Source organism: Mixophyes fleayi, chromosome 5 (assembly GCF_038048845.1).
Source record: "Mixophyes fleayi isolate aMixFle1 chromosome 5, aMixFle1.hap1, whole genome shotgun sequence".
Classification (NCBI taxonomy): domain Eukaryota; kingdom Metazoa; phylum Chordata; class Amphibia; order Anura; family Limnodynastidae; genus Mixophyes; species Mixophyes fleayi.
Window position 1 is genome coordinate 206,200,655 of NC_134406.1, and position 21,745 is coordinate 206,222,399.

Consider the following 21,745-nt stretch of genomic DNA (forward strand, 5'->3'; position numbering starts at 1 on the left):
AGTAACAGTGCGAACAGAAAATCAGGAAATGAGCATCTTACTAAATGACAACACAATAGCTATAAAAGTTACAAAAGTTACTACTACTACTGATAAAGTAATGATACTGCTAAAGTTAGAGGCTGTTTTAGTACCTTATGCATTATGGTCATATAAGAGTAGAGGCTGTTGCTGTTGCAGTCTGTAAATAGCCTTCTGTGTTTGAATTCAAGCTTAAAGAGTGTATAATAGCATATTGCTTTCTTTCTAGTCCTCAGGATGAAGATCCTGCTTTCTATTTTGATGGCACTGCGTATTCCACAGTGGAAAGGTCTCTACGTTCTACCACCACACAGATGGTCATCCATTTCCGCACATTCTCACCTAATGGTCTACTGCTCTATCTGGCCTCCAATGGAACGGTAAGATCAGTGCAAGTCATTTCACATTCTTATTACATGCACCTGAAGAATCATATAATGTATCAGATAGGTCTTTAGGTATAACTCCTAAATAAAATACATGTGGAGTTTTAGAAAAAAAAACTTCATCTAAAATATTGCTCCAGTACCCGGGAGATATATGATTTTATGTGTTTCAGATGTTATTAGTTTATTTTAGCAGAACTTTTCATTTGTTAAACTGATGTGCACTTTTGGAAATCCTTGTCTAATTTGGTAGCCCTGGTGTAACTCTTTAATGGGAGCCCACCTTTTTGGATTCTGTACTGAACAATAGATCCAGTCTCGCTGACAGCAGGGTAAGGAGAGCATTGTATTGATAGTTGTTTGAAAATGCTCCTGCCAAAACTGTATTATTACAGCCAGAGTTCTGTTCTAGGTGACACAATATTTGGCATTGCATTCAATTCTTAGATTCATTTAGAAACCGTAAGCTAAGATTTCTCATGATACATATTGGTAGAATTATAATAAGGACTGTAATATGAGTAATCCATTTTTCCTTTGTCAGAGAGATTTTCTGTCTCTGGAAATAGTGGATGGGAAGTTGAGGCTTTCAGTGGAACTAGGCTCGGGCCCTCTAATCCTGACATCAGATGGTCGTTACAATAATGGAGAGTGGTATAAAGTTGTCTTCAACCGAAACAAAAAGCTGGGTAATATTATTTGATTCTTTTAAACATGAAAGAGACAGATTTTATATGAAGTGACTTAATTGTTGGATAAAATTAATAATCATATATCAAATATTGTATTCTTATACATAAATTTGTACAATGCATCATAATTGCCAAACATCATGCAATTTACAGAATATTTGTAGCCAGTAAAATATATCTACTATAGTATAGTACCGGCCTGATCAACCTGTGACTCTCCAGGTATTGTGAAACTACAAGCCCCAGCATGCTTTGTTTAGTGGATAACCAGCTGATCGCTGGCAGTGAATGCTGGGACATGTAGTTTCACAACACCTGGAGAGCCAAAGGTTGGCCAAGCCTGATATAATAGAATATTACTCTAAATAGATTTGTAGACTGTGCTGTAAATGATTGTGAAACCCTTACATCTACTCTGGAGCTCTAACTGCTACTAATATATTTATCTTGTGAAATGTTGCTACTTCATAATGTAACGTCAATTAAGCTTTTCAGTTGACAACACGTGTTCATAAAATATTTATAATGCCTAGGATCACTTAGCGGTGTTAGATTTTGTAGGAGTGATTGATGTATTTGGGGGAATATTAGTTCTACATTTGTTTTATGATGTTGTGCAATAGAAAAAAATTTACACAAGTCAACAATATGCATTTGTCATACATTATGTCCTCGGGTGCAGGATTGTAACAGTGAAACGTATCATATATTTTAAATAATAATTTAACATACTTGTCATTGCTGCAAAGGTACTTTAATTGTTATGGATTCCTACAACTCCACCCACAAGGAGACCAAACAGGGAGAAGCCCCAGGAACTGCTTCAGACCTGAACAGGTCAGATAAGGATCCCATATATATCGGTGGGCTTCCTCCTTCCCGGGTTATCAGGTATGTTATTATTAACTATTCTTCTAATAATCTGCAGAGCTAAAGGAGCAAGAAAACCCAAAAATAAATGTATAAAATGTGTACCTGACTTTACAGCTTTGTTAATAAATGCTGTCAAAATTTATACTAAATATCAAAGTCCAGCAATTCAGTTATGTTTGTGGTGAAATCATGGTTCATACTCCTTTGCATGAATTTACCAATCTATACAGAGGATTTTTGTTAGCTAGGAGACTGCAAGTCTGTCAGTCATGTTCAGGCATCTGCACTGTCCCCCTGTATTGCCCTCCTGGCCAACTTTTTAAAAATGACAATTTTATCAAATAATTAAAAAATGTTTTTTCCCGTAAACCCACAATAGGACACAAATATATAGCAAATTTTGTATGAATAAAAAGTAAATAAATGACCTGAAATTAAGTGACATTAACTTTATTGAAAATTTTAAATTACTCTAATTGGTGGTCAATGTTTCAAAATGTTTGATAATTAAAAATATGTATGGCTAAAAAGACTATATAATATGATAACACTAGTTAATATTAGTGTCGTCAGAACAAGATACCTCGTTTGTAAAGCATGTCATATTCTTTAATTAACATTAACTATATCCAAATTATTTGATTTTGTTTAGGCGACAACTAAGCAGTAGATCCTACGTTGGCTGCATAAAAAACTTGGAGATTTCACGCTCAAACTTTGACTTGCAAAAATACGGTTATGATGTGAGAAAAGGTTGCAAATTAGAGGTAAGAAACACTTTGTGTTACATATAATATTAATTTTAATGAAAAGGATAAAGGCATTGAGTCTTCACACTTTTAATAAGACAGAGTAGGAAAAAAAAATACAAAAATGAAAACTCAGTGCTAGGTATTCTTGGTTTCTGTAATTTGCTTCTTATTTTCTAATGAGCAAAACCAAACCCTATTTTCATGATGGTCTCATAGTTGAATCGCACTCCTGGTATTAGACTCAGATAAATGACATGTAGGGCAACTATCACTGAATTGAATTGCCCCCTTAGATTCAAAAGTTGCTTCTATGTCATTTTAATCTAATCTTTTACTGTTTTTCACAAGAATCTGAACACAATGTTGCCTGTAAATCATATTTATTTTTAATTGCCAAAAGCAAGCAATATTACATACTTTCAAATATGCTGAGAAATAATACTCTCTACGACCAGCACTATATGTTAATTTGTTTAACGTAGCATAGACAGAAGAAATGCCATTTGAATAAACCATAATTAAATTGTACTTGTCACCTACACCCAGAGGATGCAGCCATTTTGTGCACTTATCAGTTTACAAGGAACTAGTGACCACTGAGGCTAATATAGATATTTTGTGCACTGAATCAATATACACAAGACAGCACAGTGTGATTCATGCATCAGTGACATCACTAGTTTTTAGTGAATTGGCTAAATGTTAGTCTAACTCACAAAATGGCTGCTGCTATGTGTGTCGGTAGACATAATGCAGCCATTTTGTTCACTGAAACAATATCACGGGAATGCACAAACTACTTCATGCCTCAATGATGTCACTAGGTCTTCTTGAATTGATAGGCTGAATATTGGCTAAACTCACAAACTGGCTGCCTACACTGTCTAGTTGAAAGGTACACTTTGAAAGTCAAACATATCTATTTTGTAAATCAGTGACAGTGATCTGTCTTCTTCCTCCCTTCTAGCCTGCTCATAGCATAACTGTTCTAAATGATGGCTACGTAGAAATGTTGCCTGTGTCCTTGTCACCCGAATCTGAGCTCATGGTGTCCTTTTCCACACTTAATGAGACAGGAATTATCTTGGCTGGTTTTGGTAAGGCAGTGAAGAACCGCAATCGCAGACAAGCCCAACTGGTGAGTAGTCCATTTTTTAATGCTAAACTAGTGTTTACAGTATGTGTAAGTAGTATTGACCCTATTGTTTCAGGAGAGTAAAATTCAGTGTAACTTTCAATATGTCGATACTTTGTACATTGTAGCCATGTTTATATATATTTTGCATGAGCATTTCCTTGTGTATATATATATACAGACAGTCAGGGCTGCCATCAGAAACTGTGGGGCCCAGTACTAATTAATCCAGCGCCCCCCCCCCCCTTGGTCCAGTACTAATTAATCTGGCGGGGCCCCCCCTCCCCATACATGTGCCCCCCTCCCCATACATGTGCACCCCTCCATCTTTGCCATACATGCGCCCCCTATCCCTCATCACAGTACATTCCCCCCCACTCCCTCATCACAGTAAATGTTTCCCTCCCCCCAAAGAAAATGTCCCCCTCTCCCCTCCCCGCAATCACAGTAAATGTCACACTCTCCCCTCTCCACCCCACAGTTAATGTCCCCCTCCCCCCCCCCACCAGTTAATGTCCCCCTCTCTCCTCCCCTACGGTTAATGTCCCCCTCCACCCCCCTTCCACAGTTAATGTCCCCCTCCCCCAATCACAGTTAAGGTCCACCTCTCCCCCCTCTAATCACAGTTAAGGTCCCCCTCTCCCCCCCAATCACAGTTAAGGTCCCCCTCTCTCCCCAATCACAGTTAAGGTCCCCTTCTCCCTCTCCCCCCTCCACAATTAAGGTCCCCCTCTCCCCTCCTTCCACAGTTAAGGTTCCCCTCTCCCTTCCCCCTCTACAATTAAAGCCCCCCTCAACCCCCCTTCCACAATTAAGGTCCCCCTCTCCCCCCCCTTCCACAATTAAGGTCCCCTCTCCCTCCCCCCTCCACAATTAAGATCCACCTATCCCCCCCTTCCACAGTTAAGATCCCCCTCTTCCCCCCTCTCTCTCCACAGATCAGGTCCCCCAGGCTCTCCCTCTCCCCCCTCCCTCCACAGTTATGGTCCCCCAGGTCCCCCGGGCTCTCCCTCTTTCCCCCCTCAAAACAAATAATAGCTTATTTACTTACCTTCTCCTCCACGTTGCTGCAGCTCTACCTCCTGGTCACTGATACACTGGGAGTGTGGCGCGCGGTGATGAGAGTATCATTACCGCGCGCCGCACTCCCAGAGTCTATCAGAGTCTGGGAGGCAGAGCTGCAGCATCGCGGAGAAGGTAAGAAAAAAAAGGGGGGAGGCACGGTCGGTGACTGCGGGGCCCGGACAGACGGAGAGGTCTGTCCGGGTCCCTAGTCTGTCCAGGCCCCTCACAACAGTACTGGCCGTACCCCCCTGATGGCGGCCCTGCAGGCAGTTATAGTCTATAATATATATATCAATCATCTGATATATCATCAGTAGACACTGTATTCACAGAGGGCTAGATTTACTTTATAGGTGCCATCACTGGTCACTACTGTTATTATAAGTTAGATAAAGTGAGCTAAGTTCCATGCAAAACAATTTTAACAATAAGTGTGTAGAGTTTATATTACATGGCCTCCTGGCTTCTATGGACTTGCCCTTTCTTAGCTGAGCACGTTGAAGGTGGCTAGTTAGATGTGTGACCGTGCCTTTGTGTCAGAGAAGATACACTGGTAACTATACAGACAGAACACAAGTGCATTCCACGTGTAAATATGCACGCAGACTGTGTAAAGGGAATAGGTCATGTTGAATTCTTGTCCAGAAAAAAAAATACATCTCTGGTTGTTTTGCATATAAACCAGTCTCTTCGTACGTGTGTGATTTCACATTGAAAGCACTGTTGTCAGAGAATTACTGCTGTCTGACAAAGCCTCAGGCATTTTTTTAAATTAGATTTTCAGACTTCAATAACCAGAGGCAGCGCTTGAAGCACAATCATTCTGTATAATAAGGTCACAAAGCCATGAGACTATTCTTTATTCAGGATAGGTATGCCATGTGTATTGTGCTACTGCGAGTGTTAAAATCCTGCAATGGTAATTTTCATATGTGTTTACTTCATCTAAATCTCTAATATCCAGCTTAGTAGGGTTTAGAATTACAAGATGCCTGTTTTCTCGCCTCATTTGAGTTTCTGAAGTACTCATTAATCAACTCAATGGCTTATTTGTGTAATGAGTTTGACCATAAAACATACATTTTACAGAATATCCACATGAGATTTAGAATTGGAAAATCTAAAACTAATATAAGTATAGGCAGGAGCCTATACCGAGGTGACCTATCTCCTAGGCACTTAGAAAAACTGAGGTATCTACAGGAGAGGAGGGGCATAGTAGGGGGAGGAGTGTGAAGATCAAACAAGTTATTAGGTGCCTAAACTCCTAGGGCTAGATTTACTAAGCTGCGGGTTTGAAAAAGTGGGGATGTTGCCTATAGCAACCAATCAGATTCTAGCTATCATTTTGTAGAAAGTACTAAATAAATGAAAGCTAGAATCTGATTGGTTGCTATAGGTATCATCCCCACTTTTTCAAACCCGCAGCTTAGTAAATCTAGCCCCTAGTCCCACTACTATATCCCAATGTCTCGCAGTGTCCCCCAATGAAGTCAGAGAAATTGATTTTATAGTGACTAAAAATCTACTTTTTACAGAATATCCACATGAGATTTAGAATTCTGTGGAATTTTGATGGTACAAGTATTCAGGGGCCTGATTCACTAAGGATCTTAATTTAGGAAACCTCTTATTTAAGTCTCCTGGACAAAACCATGTTACAGTGCAAGGGGTTGAAAATTAGTATTCAGTTTTGCACATAAGTTAATACTGACTGTTTTTTCATGTAGCACACAAATATCAACTTTAAATTTCAGTGTATAAATAAGCAATCAAGTATTTGTGTGCTACATGAAAAAACAGTCAGTATTTAACTTATGTGCAAATCAGAATACTAATTTGCACCCCTTGCATTGTAACATGGTTTTGTCCAGGAGACTTAAATAAGAAGTTTCCTAAGTTAAGATCCTTAATGAATCAGGCCCCAGGTTGTTAAGTGGACACTGGAATTTGTTAACCTTTGGTATAGCTTAGAACGTGTTATAAATAACCATTGCAATTGCCAAGTCTGTCTGTCTCTCCACCTGCATGTGCTCAATAAACAATCCATCAGTTATTGAAGGACTAAATTACAGTCTGTGCAAGCAAAATCTCAAAGTATTAGGACCTTGTCATGTTAACATTATGTTTCTTATTTTTATTTTCTAAGCCATTCTTTGCTATAATGCTGGTAAATGGACACATTGAATTACATATCAATCCGATGACTGGAATTAGCACGAAAAAAGTGATTGTCAAATCGCCTGCTGGAATATTTAGTGATGGACAAGAACATTCTGTTATTCTTCTTCGTAACAAGAGGTACATGGTTTTATTCCTAAGCATATCAACAAGTTATCATTTTTTAGCACCAGTGATAGATTTGGTAATAAAAGTTATTTACAACGGATAGCAAGAACAAATCCTGTTTTACTACGGTCTTGTTGTATTAGAAATATAATTAGATGTATTTATAAAGTGCTCATCTGCTTGCTCAACATACCCTTTATAAACATCTGTTGCATCTATTGAATATGTTTAGAATTAATTATATCCTCTGCTGTACTAAGTAGAATAATGTAGTATTACTGCACTGATGTGAATGTGTCACATCAGTTGGAAAAGAGAACTAATTACTTGTCAATTGTCCTTCGTAGGCTTATAAGTGTGCAAGTTGATGAAGGGAAGCCAACAGAACTGAAGCTAAATCCATCTGTTGAACTGACCCCCATAAATGCTTCAAGTTTTTCATTGGTGGAGTCCCCGGCAAAATGGGCGCCACCATGCTGAGAACAAGCCAATCATTCTATGGATGCATTCAGAATTTGATTTTAAATATGAAGTAAGTTTATTACTGCTCAGTGGTTAGCTGCACTATAGGGGCAGATTCAGTTTGGCGAGAGTGGACACGATGTCTCTCCGGAACATTCTGCCGAGACATATCGCTTCAGAGTTTTTACAGAAATCTTCATTTTCCTTTACGACCCATAGTGAAGCGAGGGAAAATTAGATTTCTGTAGTGTATTAGCCAGCAAGGTGCGCAGTCGCACATCACAGCTAACTGAATCTTCCCCATAGATTGTAACCCATGAAAATGTATTATTATTTTCATCAATACACTAATGATGCTAATATTTGTGTAAACTCCTATAAATAATATCTTTATAAAAGGTGAGTTCTAATGTCATCACTTTAGTGTTTATTAGGAAATCTTATTCCATATAATGAATAATGCAGCACAAATGTAAATTATACCCCACATTTCTGTCACCTGAACAATTCCATTGCTCTTTGTTTTTTGTTTTTTGTTTTTTTATAGAATGTTATGTCTGTGAGATATAATAAACTAGAAAGCTTGTCAACTTCTAAACAAATGATAAAATCAGTGTTGCAAATTGAGCCAACTGGCTCAAGCAAACAACATTTGTGGGGTGGTAAAATTAAGAGAATTGATAAAAAAAATGCAATTGTTTGCCTACAAAGTCACCTTGTTGGTAGATCTTCTCATGATTAAAGTGACTATATATGTCCTTCATTGCACCTTACACTGCCCCAAAATGTTATGGTTATAAGTGTAAACCTGGGTACACATATCTGTAACAATTTAACCAATGTGTCCCGATAAGAATGCAGATTTATGTGAACACAACCTACACGATTTACCTTCAGATCTGTGCTCCTCATCTCTCATAACCATTTGCTGAAAAGATTGTGACTCTATGGAGATCTGCCTACACTGCTGGTCATGAGTACAGACACACTTCAGAATCTGCCCAACATCGTTCCATCGTTCATAGTGATTTTAGTCAGTTTATAAAATCAAATCAACGATGCAATGTGTTTAGGTATGATTAAACATGATCATGGGAGCGTACACACTAATGCAATATCTGACCTAACAGTTGTTTATCGTGGGATTGACACGAGATTTGGTTGAAAAACCTGTAATGTGTACCCAGGTTAAGGGAAACTGCTTCAGGCCTGAATAGAGCTATCGGGAAGTAATTATGTATCAGAGTTATCATACTGCTTTAAAACTAAAATGTTCTAAATATTATTTTAATTTATTACACAGAATATGTTTGTTCTATCATCCTATACTAAAATATATTTTAAAATTCTAATATTGTTATTGTGTCTAATACTGTGTAATAGTATTCAGCATCTACAAAAACCAATGATGACATGCAACATACACTGGCAATCAGCCTATTACCATCCTTGTTTGCCTGTCCGCTACTGCACAATATAGCTGCTAACTTTACCTATAGTACTAGAGTAGAACTGCCACTCTTTATACACCTGTTCAGCTGAGAAACACTTGCTGACTTACTGACTATGGCATTGTCACTTGACCACCATCTTGCTAAGATAGCTTTTAATATGTTGTTTAAACTGAAATGCTGTTAGTTTAACTAGAAAATGTCTAGAGTTTTTATTTCTTCATTGTTATAATACCACTCCGCTACATTAAATCAGCTTGGATCCTGTCAGTATCGACATGTATAATTTGCTGATACTACAATAACCTATGCAGGCCACAAGTAGGTACCACTAATATTTTGAAATAATACATCTCCCAATGTTGAAATGACCTTTCAATCAACCTTAAAATGCCTTTTAGTTGTCACGAAAGCTATATGTTTAACCAGTTTTCATGACAGGCATATGTGTAAGTATATACGAGTAATGACTTTTTCTGTTCAACAATAACTAGGCAGATTAATTTCACCACTGTAATAAAGTATGAGAACGTTCAAATGGATAGCTGCATGCTGTCAGAGAAACCTAAGCCCAGTGCCAATATTGTGGAACAAGAAGTACAGCCATCAGCCATACCCGCTGGACCTATCACTTTGAAGAACACAGCTATGACCACACCGATACAGAGATCACATGTCACAAAAGTAAGCAATTGAAATAGTTGTGTGCACCCCAAAGTACAGGATGAAATGTATTGCCTCGCCTTTATGTAATTATCAGAACAGATGTATTTATTCTGGAAATAACAAGTCCATCCACAGTTGCTCATCGTAAAATCGATTTCTCTTACTCCATTGGGGGACACTGCGCACCCTTCCTTGCTCTGAAAAGTAGTACTGTTTTTGGTGCTATTTTCTGTATTGCTTCTCCTTTCTTCCTGGCTTGGTTATACAAAACTGAGGTCTGAGCTGGATAGGAGGGGCATAGTAGGGGAGGAGTGTAGGGACAAAGAAGTTTATAAGTGCCTAAACTCCTAGTCCCACTATACCCAATGTCTCGCAGTCTCCCCCAATGGAGTAAGAGAAATCGAATTTACGGTAAGTAAAAATCTTCTTTTATAGTATGCAAAAAATAAATGGAAAACATTGTCCTGTTGTTCATAATCCTACTAAATTATCTTATTTGTTGTTTAAGCCATTACAGTGTGCCCAGGACATATTGCCAGGTCACGTACCCAATGCTCACCAGTTTGGCCTTACCAGAGGAAGCCATATTATTTTGCCATTTGACCAATCAACAGTCAGAAGAAAGTAAGTATATTTATTAAAAGTATACAGTTACATATTTACAATACGTGAGACACTTTACATTGGGAGATTAGACAGGGACTATGCTAGAGAGCACAGAGGGTTATTGCAATTGAAGAATAGTTTTTATAGCGTTTGTGAGTACTTCAATGCTGTGCCTGCAATGAGGTGAGAACCTTGTCTCAGGCCCAACTTTCTGGCAGGAGCTTACAGTGCTGACCACCAATGCTGAGAGGCAGGCTGTCAGCGGCCTATATCGCAGTGATAGTTCACCTCCTGGCATTTAGAAGCCGCTTTAATACCAGGCTGAGCCAACTTTTGCTTCAGTGACAGCTGCAAGCCCTCACCCACACTCTACCAGGCAGGAGGTCACTGCTTTATTAGCTGCACCATGTCCCAATCACCTGGAATAGTTGAATGATAATGTCCATTTATTATAGACACCTATAACCTAGACAGTTCTTGCATTTACTAAAACCATTTCTTTTCTAACAACTGTATTACTTGTGAGATTTCGTAGGAACATTGCACTTTAATAAATCTATAGTCTACATGTTAATCTATCTGCTCATCATAGCCGTAAAGCTACGTCAGTGAGTGTTTTGCTCTAAGCAGATGTTATATTCCATGAAGGGCAGGGAGAGACTTGTAACAAATCAGTTTATGTGCAAAATGTATGTGTTGTTTTTTCTAGGCTGTCTGTCCAGTTGACTCTCAGGACATATGCCACCAGTGGTCTCATCTACTATATGGCTCACCAAAACCAGGTTGACTATGCTGCACTTCAGGTTCATGAAGGGAAATTGTATTTCTTATTTGATATGGGAAAAGGACGCACTGAGACTGTGCATTCAGCTATTATCAATGATGGGAAATGGCACACGGTATGTAACAGATACTGACATATTCTATTTGTGAACTACCATGCTGTGGGACTGGCTAATTCATGCTCATTTTCTGCAGTATTTAGATTGAGATCATTTCAGTTCTACAGCTGGGATTTCTGCTAAGATTTACCATTAAAGATAATTATCAATTTATATTACATTAAGTGGTGATACTTCTATTCAGTTTATCTCATTACCTCATTTCAATATTTGCATATCAACCTATTATCACTCTCACAAGTGTAACTGCTGAATTTAAAAGGAAATAAAAGAAAATACAAGTATCAAGAATTAATGCAATGTTAAAAAAAGGGATTGAAAGGATGAACATTGTGTATAGTTTGAAAGGCAAAAATCCTATGGGTTAATAGCTTAACTTTAAATGGAAATAACAATTCATTGAGTGAAATAAAGCCAAAAAATATACTGCATGCAAACTTTAATGCAAATCAGTGGGCCCGTGGAAAAAACCACATAAGAGGGAACAAAACCTCTTGCAAAATATGAGGGGTAACTTGCTACCTATCTTAGTGTATGCTACAGTATGCCTAGTACAATGCATCTGCATATCCACAGTGTAATATTTGATGTGTGAGGTTTCTGTTTTTTTTATTTTTTGTAAATTGGGCTGGCAAAATATATAGTTCTGTTAGGATATGAATTAATGTAACAGTTTAAGATAGTACTTTGATCGATGCTTGGTGTGGGTTCAAATTCAGTGCTTTGGCTAATATTAGGGCTATGTAACGGTTATGAAAAAGACTATTAGGATAAGGTTGAGCTTACTTTTTTTTTAAGTTGACCCAGGAAATAGGGTTACATTGGTCAACCAAAGAAACGTTTAGGTTCTCTACTAACCAGACTCCATTGCAAGGATGTTTATGGCAGCCCCCTTATACTAATAGGCCTAGGACAAGTAAAACATCCTGGCAATAGAGTGTTACAGGATATCATCTCTGTACCTCCTACTGCCTGCATTTGTGATGGTGCTGCAAGCATTGGATGTATGTTCACAATGTTTCTATTCATTTGAAATATAGTAATTTCAGGAATGTCCATTGTAAATAATTTACTAAATTACTCCATTATAATGTAATTCCCCATTGTCATGTTCACTCTCTCATGCCCAGATTACAACTGAATACATCAAAAGAAAAAGCACCATCACTGTAGATGGTGAGGAATCTGCCTCGGTCAGTGCTCCTGGTGAGAGTAACACTCTGGATGTGGAGGGAAAGCTGTACCTGGGCGGTCTGCCACCAACCTATACAGCTAAGAGCATAGGAAATGTAAGTGACACATTTGTTCTTATGAATGAGTCATTGCTCTGTTAGTATTTAATGTAATGGTTTTATTTTGGTAACCCCATGCTCTTCATGTCCACATTACTACAGCATTATCCTTTCATGCAGATAGATATATATATATATATATATATGATATGCACTTTTGAATATTTCAACACATTTAATATCAATTTAAAGTATTAAAGGGACCCACCTATTAAATACATACCAAAAGCAAACCGTATGATCCACTAAAATAATGCTAAAATTGACAGTTCTTTTCAGCAATAGAAACACAGAAATGAAGCAATTAATGAATACACACAAAAAAATCGTTATGCAGAAAAGTACATAAAGTTAATTGTAACACATGATAACGTTTGTTGGTTATAACTAATCATTCTCTTAAATTTTGTTGTTTGGATCATAGAATCCTCCTTTTTTGATATTTTTAAATTGACTGTAGTGAAAGTATAAGTGATGGCTGAGAGAACAATTAATTATATGTAGTGCCTTACACACAGATATATAGGAGCTCAAGCGAGTAGGTGACATAATAAAAAGTACATATCCAATGCATAATTCAAACATATCTTTGCCTTATACCAATAATAGTATGAAGGAGACTTCAGAAGAAATGTATATGTGCATGTAAGAAGTGTGAATTGCTGGCATACATTTGCTGTAATATGGTGCTGCTTGTAAAGATATTATCAGACCTCCTAGCGGGATCTGGCATCAGTTTTGCCCTTGCTGCTCATAATCCTCTCCATGGGCCTGATTCATTAAGGATCTTAACTTAAGAAACTTCTTATTTAAGTCTCCTGGACAAAACCATGTTACAATGCAAGGGGTGCAAATTAGTATTCTGTTTTGCACATAAGTTAAATACTGACTGTTTTTTAATATAGCACACAAATATCAACTTTAAATTGCAGTGTACAAATAAGCTATCGAGTATTTGTGTGCTACATGAAAAAACAGTCAGTATTTAACTTATGTGCAAAACAGAATACTAATTTGCACCCCTTGCATTGTAACATGGTTTTGTCCAGGAGACCTAAATAAGAAGTTTCTTAAGTTAAGATCCTTAATGAATCGGGCCCCATGTCTGAACAGTATTTGGTTTTTCTTTGTAGTTGTCATGCTACAAGTCACCTTTTCTCAATCCATATTCCAGCCAATGCATCTTCCTTCATATAAGCCTTTATATGCTTTATCATCTCAATATGGCTTTATTTGAGCACATCCACTCCCACTTCTTATCATACCTTAAAACTTATTCTAAAACTGATCCTTACCTCTGGAATTCCATTCCTTTTAACCTGCACCCAACTTTGTCACCATTTGTATTCATATCTAAACTGAAACCATTAGCATTGTTGTAAAGCCCTCTCTTGGCTGTACTCTCTGATATCAGCTGGGCAGCTGAGTACATGATTGGATCTGTTTTTTTTGTGTTTAGTTGACACACAGTATTCCAGCATGCATCAGCAATGTTACTATAAACAATAAGCAAGTGGATAAGGAGGGAGCCATTTCCATACATGCTGTGAATAAATGTTATACGTCCGCACAACAGGGAACCTATTTTGATGGGTCTGGATTTGCTGCTTTAGGTAAGTGTCACTTATACCTACAGCATAGTCTGCTTTTGCATTAAAATTATTTTCTTCCTCTTGTTTTCTCATTGCTGTTATCAAAGTGGCCTTATCTGATATTGTTTTCTGCTTTTGAAATGACTATGTCTACATGAAATGTAGTGTAAATCTGCCTAGGAGAGCACTGGATAGATACATATCCCTAACTGGGAGAACTGGGAGGGAGCTCACCACACCAGTGCTACGATTCGTCTTCTCTCCACATTGACAATCGGGAGACAGAGAGGGTGAAGAGACTCTGTCCTTTCACCCGTTTGAACAGGTCCCACTTCTCAATGTGATTACAAGAATCCATTATTGATCTGGCAGAGATGAGTTTTCCTGAAGTGGGGTCTGGGGATAAAGGGTGGTCATTCATAAGACATCAAATCAATCAGAATCAGAATAAATGAAGCATTGGAAGTCGAATTTGTAACCGATAAGTGAAAGAAGCATCAAGGTATCACTTGCACTTCATGCAATCCTAAAGTAGTAGAGCACTTTGTACTTTGTTATATGTTAAATATTTGGCATGTATTTCTACATGCAGTAATACATAGGTTATTAACTTATACACTGATTCGGTTCAAGTTTTCTACATTTGCAGTATTTTGACAAGCACTGGTGGAGACATCCACTTTAGCTCATGTGACTCTTCTAGTATAGTGCATACTTGCCAACTCTCCCGGAATGTCCGGGTGACTCCCAAAATTCGGGTAGGTCTCCCGGACTCCCGGGAGAGCAGGCAAGTATCCCGCATACTGGAACTTACTCATTTGTCATTTTGACGCGGGGCGGGGCCAAATGATACAATTCACCGCGTTCCGCCTCCTCCTGCCCTCCAACCACGCCCCCTTGTCTGGGATCTCCTGGAATTCACTTTTTAAAGGTTGGCAAGTATGGTATAGTGGCCTTCCCTTATCTGTATGGTAGTCCACAGGACTATACTAAGATGCAGAGAGGTGTTACATTAGAGGAAGGATATGTCCACACGTGGACACCTTTTTTAAGGAAATAAGTATTATTGTATTTGTATTGTAGACGATGCAATGATTGTGTTCCATTTAAACTTTTTCTAGTTAAGGAGGGTTACAAAGTGCGATCAGATCTGAACATATCACTAGAATTCCGCACTACTGCCATGAGTGGTGTTCTCCTGGGAATAAGTAGTGCTAAAGTCGATGCAATTGGCCTGGAGATAGTAAATGGCAGGGTAAGTTTTTCTTTTCTATACTGCAATTTTAAAGGCTGTACTACGATTAAAATGAAATGATGGGAGTTCTACGAGTGTTTTCTATTTAATTAGTGTTTATTTTGATTGTTATTTTTTTATGTTTTATTTAAATAACGTGCAGAATGTTTTAGCAATAAATACGTATTATATGTATAATATAAATACATATATGAATTAATGCATTCAATAGAAAAGAAAATAATTATTAAACATACAAATGCAATTTTGATAAGTACATTTTTATAGCAAACATAATTGTTTTTCATGTCTGACAGGTTTTGTTCCATGTAAACAATGGTGCTGGCAGAATAACGGCAATTTACAAGCCAGAGGACACTAGCTCACTGTGTGATGGGAAATGGCACCAGATTCACGCCAATAAGATTAAACACAAGATCGTCCTTACAGTTGATGAGAGCACAGTTCAGACTGACAGTCCTCACATCCAATCAACCTCTGCAGATACAAATAATCCAGTTTTTGTTGGAGGCTACCCAGGTAATAGCTCTTTGCTAGTTATTTAATGGTGTCCACAGACAGTGACACAACTGCCTAACTGCCTGATATGTGAGAACATTTGGCCACATACGTTTGGCCCTGTACTGAACAGCCACATCTCACTGATGTCCCCAATGATGTCAAATGATGACCCCATAAATGTCAGAGAATATCACCCAGTACAACCATTGTTTTTGTTTTGGATTGTTCTTGGTCACACTTTTTTTCTGCCACTTGTGTAGCAGTACCAGAGACAACAATGGAGCATATATGAGTTTTGACAGCTTTAATGTTTATTGTGTAGACATGTTATAAGTAATGGGTTGGCAATAGTGTTCTAGAATCTTGAAATTTGCAGTGATGAATGCAAGCAGTACAAAGTTCTAAAGATTCTAAAATGTTCACAGGATAGCATCAGGACTCTGCCGCAGATGTGGGATTAATAAAAGAAGATGCTTATCACTTTTCTGATTAGTTGTACCTTTTACATTCTTTGTTTATTTATTTGTTCTCCTCCAACTACATCTGCAAAAAAAATGGCATTTTCTGCCTCTCAACATTATTTGGTGCAAGTGGCTGACTGTTGCATTGGGTGGAAATTTATACATTTAATTTAACTTTTCCTAGGATGATATCAACTAACAGATCTAATTGAGATTTAGAAAAATTAAATAATTTTGTGCTCATAGATAGTACCATGTCTGATGTTCAAATTAGTTAAATGACCTCAGTGTGTTAAAATAACATGAGCACAGCTTTTCTGGATCAGATCAGATCTGGAATTTGCTGAAACCACACAGTAGGAAGGATGAATCACTAATGACACGTTCAAGTCAGTGTTTTCCGCCTGACCTCACCCTTTGCTAAGTAGCCAATACTTGTAGTGCAGAGTCAGCTTTATGAAATGTAGCTCACTACACTGGTATCTGAATTTGAATATACCAGTTCAACACCATATAGACATAGAAAGGTTAATCTACTGTAGTAGCTGCTCTGGTGGTGAAGGAGAGGACCAAAGTAGTTAATAAATGCAAGACTATGTCCATCTGTGATTATTCCAGGGCTTATGTCCATTAGGCCACTGACATGTAGGCAGAGGTGGAACTAGCGAGCTCTGGGCCCCGATACAGGGAGTCATGGAGGAGGGAACCGAGGTCCCCAACTCTCTGCATCTGCCACGGAGCGGGGCCCATTATCTCCATGGGCCCCAGTGCATGGCACCTGCAGCACCAATGGTAGTTTCGCCACTGCAGGAAGAGGCAGCAGCTGGCAGCTTGTTATCTGTGAAGCTGCGGGTGTTCCTCTATGTAATCTTTTGAATACAGCAAATGTATAGTTATTATATGTTAGTTGCATTTTGCGATTAACTATATGGGTAACAGGTATTATTTATAAGTAAGTTCAGCTATGTTGGGCATAAAGAAGCAAGGGAACCATGCCCCCTAAAAGAAAAAGATGCATTTAATATTGACGTAGACGTTTATTTGAGATATGCCTTTTAGGTGTCATATCTTTGCATGTTCCATAGGCCTAGTGCAAGTTTCTGAGTTGACGAGGACATACACATTTTTGTCAATAACTGACAAAATTGACTGCTCCATATTCACAAAGACATTGACTAACAAAGAATGACAGTAACACACAGAAGCAACGGCACTGGAACTATCACCCGTGCTACTGCTGCCATCACCTGTGCAGTAGTATCTGCAGTATCTGGGTCTGAAGACGCAGCCTACAGGGAGTCGCAATCTCGACTTTCTGTGTGTTTGCGTAAGTCACATCCTTGGACTCAGGAGCTGACACACTTATGAGCAGAGTATGGGGGAAAGACTTAAAGTCATCCTTCACATCAGGAAAAGATAAGAGATTCATTTTTACTGTATAATTGCAGCATTCTGATATCATAATATGCCTTTTATACAGAGATTGTTTACAGAAACATCAACAGAGATTTGTCCATTAATGTATGTATTATACAAGTTAACCCGTGCATGATACTCATGCATTTTTTTGTCAAATAATGTCAGTATACCAAATTTCAGGTCATTTGGATGAGCACTTTCTGAGAAAATAGTTTTTTCCACAGACACACACACACTAACACACGCCGCTACACATGCAGGGGCGGATCTAGAAAATGTTTGTTCCCCGGGGGGATGTTAGGGCGGGGCGATTTAGGCCCCGCTCCCTTTCCGATTTCTGAGACTGCCGGGGGCTGCACAGTATGTGCAAGTCCGCTCGGCAGTGACAGGCAGGGACAGTGTGCTGCCCGGCTGCTCTGACTGTGTTTAAAACACAATCAGAGCAGCCGGGCAGCACACTGTCACTGCCAAACGGACCTGCACATACTGTGCAGCCGTCGGCAGCAAACCCCTGCTAGGGGGGGGGCGATTGCCCCGATCGCACCCCCCTGGATCCGCCACTGTACACATGTGTGTTCATGAGGTAAAATTACCTCACGAAAATTAATTTGACCCCCTCAACTCGTCAATAATGTCAGTATACCAAATTTCAGCCCTTTTTGAGGGTTTTTTTCCACACACACTAAGAATTTAGTAGGTCAGTTAACCCGTGCATGATACTCATGCATTCTAGTCAAATCAAGCTACTTAAGGTGTTAAAAACTCCCCACTGTCACCCCCGGCAACCACCAACCACTCCCAACTGTCACTTCTCCTTCAAGAAATATATAGGTCAGTGTATAACTCTGCCCAGCAGGTGGCGCTGCAGCTTGTTTTTTTGTTTTTTTCACACACACACACACACACACAGACAGACTAACACACGCCACTAGACATTTATATTATAGATGTTATTACCCTTTGTTTATAAAGCACCAATATATTATGCACAGAATGACAATGACATAGATGGTATAGATGGCTCAGTTTACAATGTAATCTGGTTGTAATGTCAAAGTTTGTTTTGCTTCTACTTTTAATTTACAATTATATTACATTTTTACTTTAAATGAACCATGTAGCTTGTCAGTTGTTGGCTAGCTGAGCATTATGTGATTTAGAGTTTGATTGAGCATAGCCTGCCCCTGCTCTAGAACATAGATGCTTGTAATCTAGCTAAAATAAACATCACTTCCTTTGTGTGTTACAATGTGTTCTTTATTTGTTTTTCTTTTGTAGCTGATGTGAAGCAAAACTGCCTGACCAGCCAGACTTCATTCCATGGCTGCATGAAGAACATGAAACTGGTGAAGGGCGCACAGACCGAAGCCAGTGACTTCAGTAAAGCATTTGAGATGCGCGGAGTCTTCCCTTATTCTTGTCCAGGAACAGAATTATAGACAAAAGACATACTGTTGACTCTAGGCCATGCATATAGACAAAGGGTATATTAATCAAACAAGTGATGTTATCTCACATGAGATACTTTGAGTGCATGCTATGTCAGGCCATGAGATTGATTATTTAAACACAGGCTTATTTGAGGATCTGTGATAAAACAACCACATAAAATAGCATAGCACTATTTGATACTATCGCACAAGGTTTAATGAGTTTTTCCCCAAAGGTGTGTTATGAAGACATTCCAACATCTCCATTATAACACATTACCAGCTCAGGAACAATGTTTCATTTACTGTGTAACTAAAAGATGTGTGCACCACAAATACCTCCAGTAGCATATTAATAGCATTACTTAATATTATTTTACTGTGTCTATTCATTTGTTTACTGCTGGATGAAGCTGAATTGAATACTTGACAGTATTTTGAATTATTTTGTTCAGTGTTAATCATTTTACAACTTCTCGAATCTGTCTGATTTTTTTATTCAATTAAACAGCCAAGATTTGTTTTTCTGTACCTGTGTTTTATCTTTATCCGGACTGGAAATGGTTAAAATAAAAGTCAATAATCTGAGTGAAGAAGAGTTAGATCTATATTCTTATAAGTGGAATATCGGAGAAAGTTGTTTAAAAACTCCACTAGAAAAAGTGATTGTCGCGGTTTATTACCCTTTCAGGAGCTTTTACGTCACTTAGACGTTAAACTGGTAAAAAGTGTATATGTGTAAGGTACCTCAATTATGCTCAGAGACTTTTCGGTGGCAAGTACAAAATACCCCACAGGTAAAACACTAACGGCCTTATGTAAATTTGGATGCATTTTTTCTAATTGCATCCTGTAATTTACTTAATATTCCGAGCTGCATGTATCTAAAGATACGTGTAACTCAGAATAGGACGCAAATTGCGCACATTTCGTGAGATGCGCTTAAAGCGTTCCCATCTGTGTCATAGCGTACCCTATTTTAATCTGCGAAATGTAAAGTAATCTGTTACAGGCTCCATTACATTAACAGCTGCTGTGATAATGTGCTCTCAGTGTGGTAACTCTGGCCCTTTGTCTAGAGATACCACTGTTCCTCCCCCACAGTTACCTTCACCACCAGCCCAGGGCTAGAGAAGGACTATAGGAGTCACAGAGATGCAATTTTGCTTGTCCTGAATGGACCAATGCATGTTTGCAATGGCATCCACAGGTAGTTACATCTGCTGTGAAGTGTTATACAAAGGTGACCAGGATCAAGACACGTGCTACTCAGTCTTGTACCCAGTGGGAATAACTCGCTCATTTGAGTGTATTGCTTTCCAGAGTTCTACAAGTTTAGGTTTCAGCGTCCTTCTCAAGTACATGCATTTGAGTACAGTATTGCAGAGGTGAAGAAGAGGGGTTGCAGGCTTGAAAGACAGTGACAGAAAAGAAGACCTGAGTGGTAAAGAACAAGCTAAAACTAATCAAACACACTGGCAAATACCAAATCACAATCTCCCTGTTACGGCTCACGCCCCCAGGCTTCAACTCCTAGAACCGCTTCAGAGGTCTTCACCTATAGGAACCGATTTTCCCGTAGAGCTAGATGCGCTCACAGGTACTCTGATTCCCCCAGGTCTTGTACTCTAGTAGTAGGAGCTGATACCAGAGAACCTAGCGCAGGTGTTCACACAGAGGTGGAGTGAAGATCCCGGCAAGGGATGTATGGTGGCTAGCGAACTGCAGCATCAGGTCCAGGCCACAGTCAGCAAAGGTCACAAGCAGAACGGCAGAGTTCAAGTCCAGGCTAAAGGTACAGGGTCACAAGAAAATCAGCAGAGTCTAATACGAGCAGGGGTCGAGGTCACAGGCAATCAATCAGAGTCAGAATCCAGGCAAAGGTCGGCAACAGAGAGAAAATATATAATTCAGCAACAGCAGCACAGCAGGACAAGTATACAGAAGCAGGGACTATAACCAGCAGGGGAGGATTTCCCCTCCCTGCCTTATAAATGTGAACTGGCCAATAGAAGGGGACTGGGGGCAGGTCCTACATTTAGTCACCTGGCTAAGGTTTAATTAGCGCGCACGCTCGGCTTCCCTGAATGCCGGGACGCGGCGCTGCATCTCAAAAGCGTCCCGACCGTTGCCTTGGCAATGGTCGGGGTAAGACGGAAGTGACGCCCCGGTCGTCATGACGACGGCCGGGACGCCGGGAGACAGAGGGGAGCGAGTCGCGGCAGTGCCCAGAGCCGCTGCGGCTCATAACAACACTCCCGTAAGAGGCCAGAGTTCCTGTCAAGTGAGATTGTGGCAACAAACAACAGACAAGCTCAGCTATTCCATACAGTGTAGATACTTTGCATGTCTGCAGCCTGACACAACCCTCTACCAGTCAAGGTGCAATGAGTTTGCAAACTTCTTTGCTGATAAGGTATCTTCTATCCAGACTGGAACAGTGCTGTGAAACAAGTGCCAAGATTACAAGCTTGCAAATGTCCGCTACTTAGCTT

At 39.2% G+C, this 21,745-nt stretch overlaps 1 protein-coding gene across 1 annotated transcript in view; it reads left to right on the forward strand.

Moving 5' to 3' along the window:
• The window catches only part of LAMA1 (laminin subunit alpha 1), a 146,656-nt gene extending 126,875 nt beyond the window's left edge, over positions 1-19,781 (forward strand). Inside the window, 16 exon segments of the mRNA XM_075213325.1 lie at positions 251-401; positions 952-1,096; positions 1,849-1,990; positions 2,625-2,739; positions 3,692-3,862; positions 7,074-7,225; positions 7,561-7,646; positions 7,649-7,745; positions 9,621-9,810; positions 10,301-10,416; positions 11,108-11,297; positions 12,431-12,589; positions 14,052-14,205; positions 15,306-15,439; positions 15,736-15,958; positions 19,099-19,781. Coding sequence (XP_075069426.1) covers positions 251-401; positions 952-1,096; positions 1,849-1,990; positions 2,625-2,739; positions 3,692-3,862; positions 7,074-7,225; positions 7,561-7,646; positions 7,649-7,745; positions 9,621-9,810; positions 10,301-10,416; positions 11,108-11,297; positions 12,431-12,589; positions 14,052-14,205; positions 15,306-15,439; positions 15,736-15,958; positions 19,099-19,259 — 2,386 coding nt within the window. The 3' untranslated portion in view covers positions 19,260-19,781.
• Positions 19,782-21,745: the final 1,964 nt, after the last annotated feature.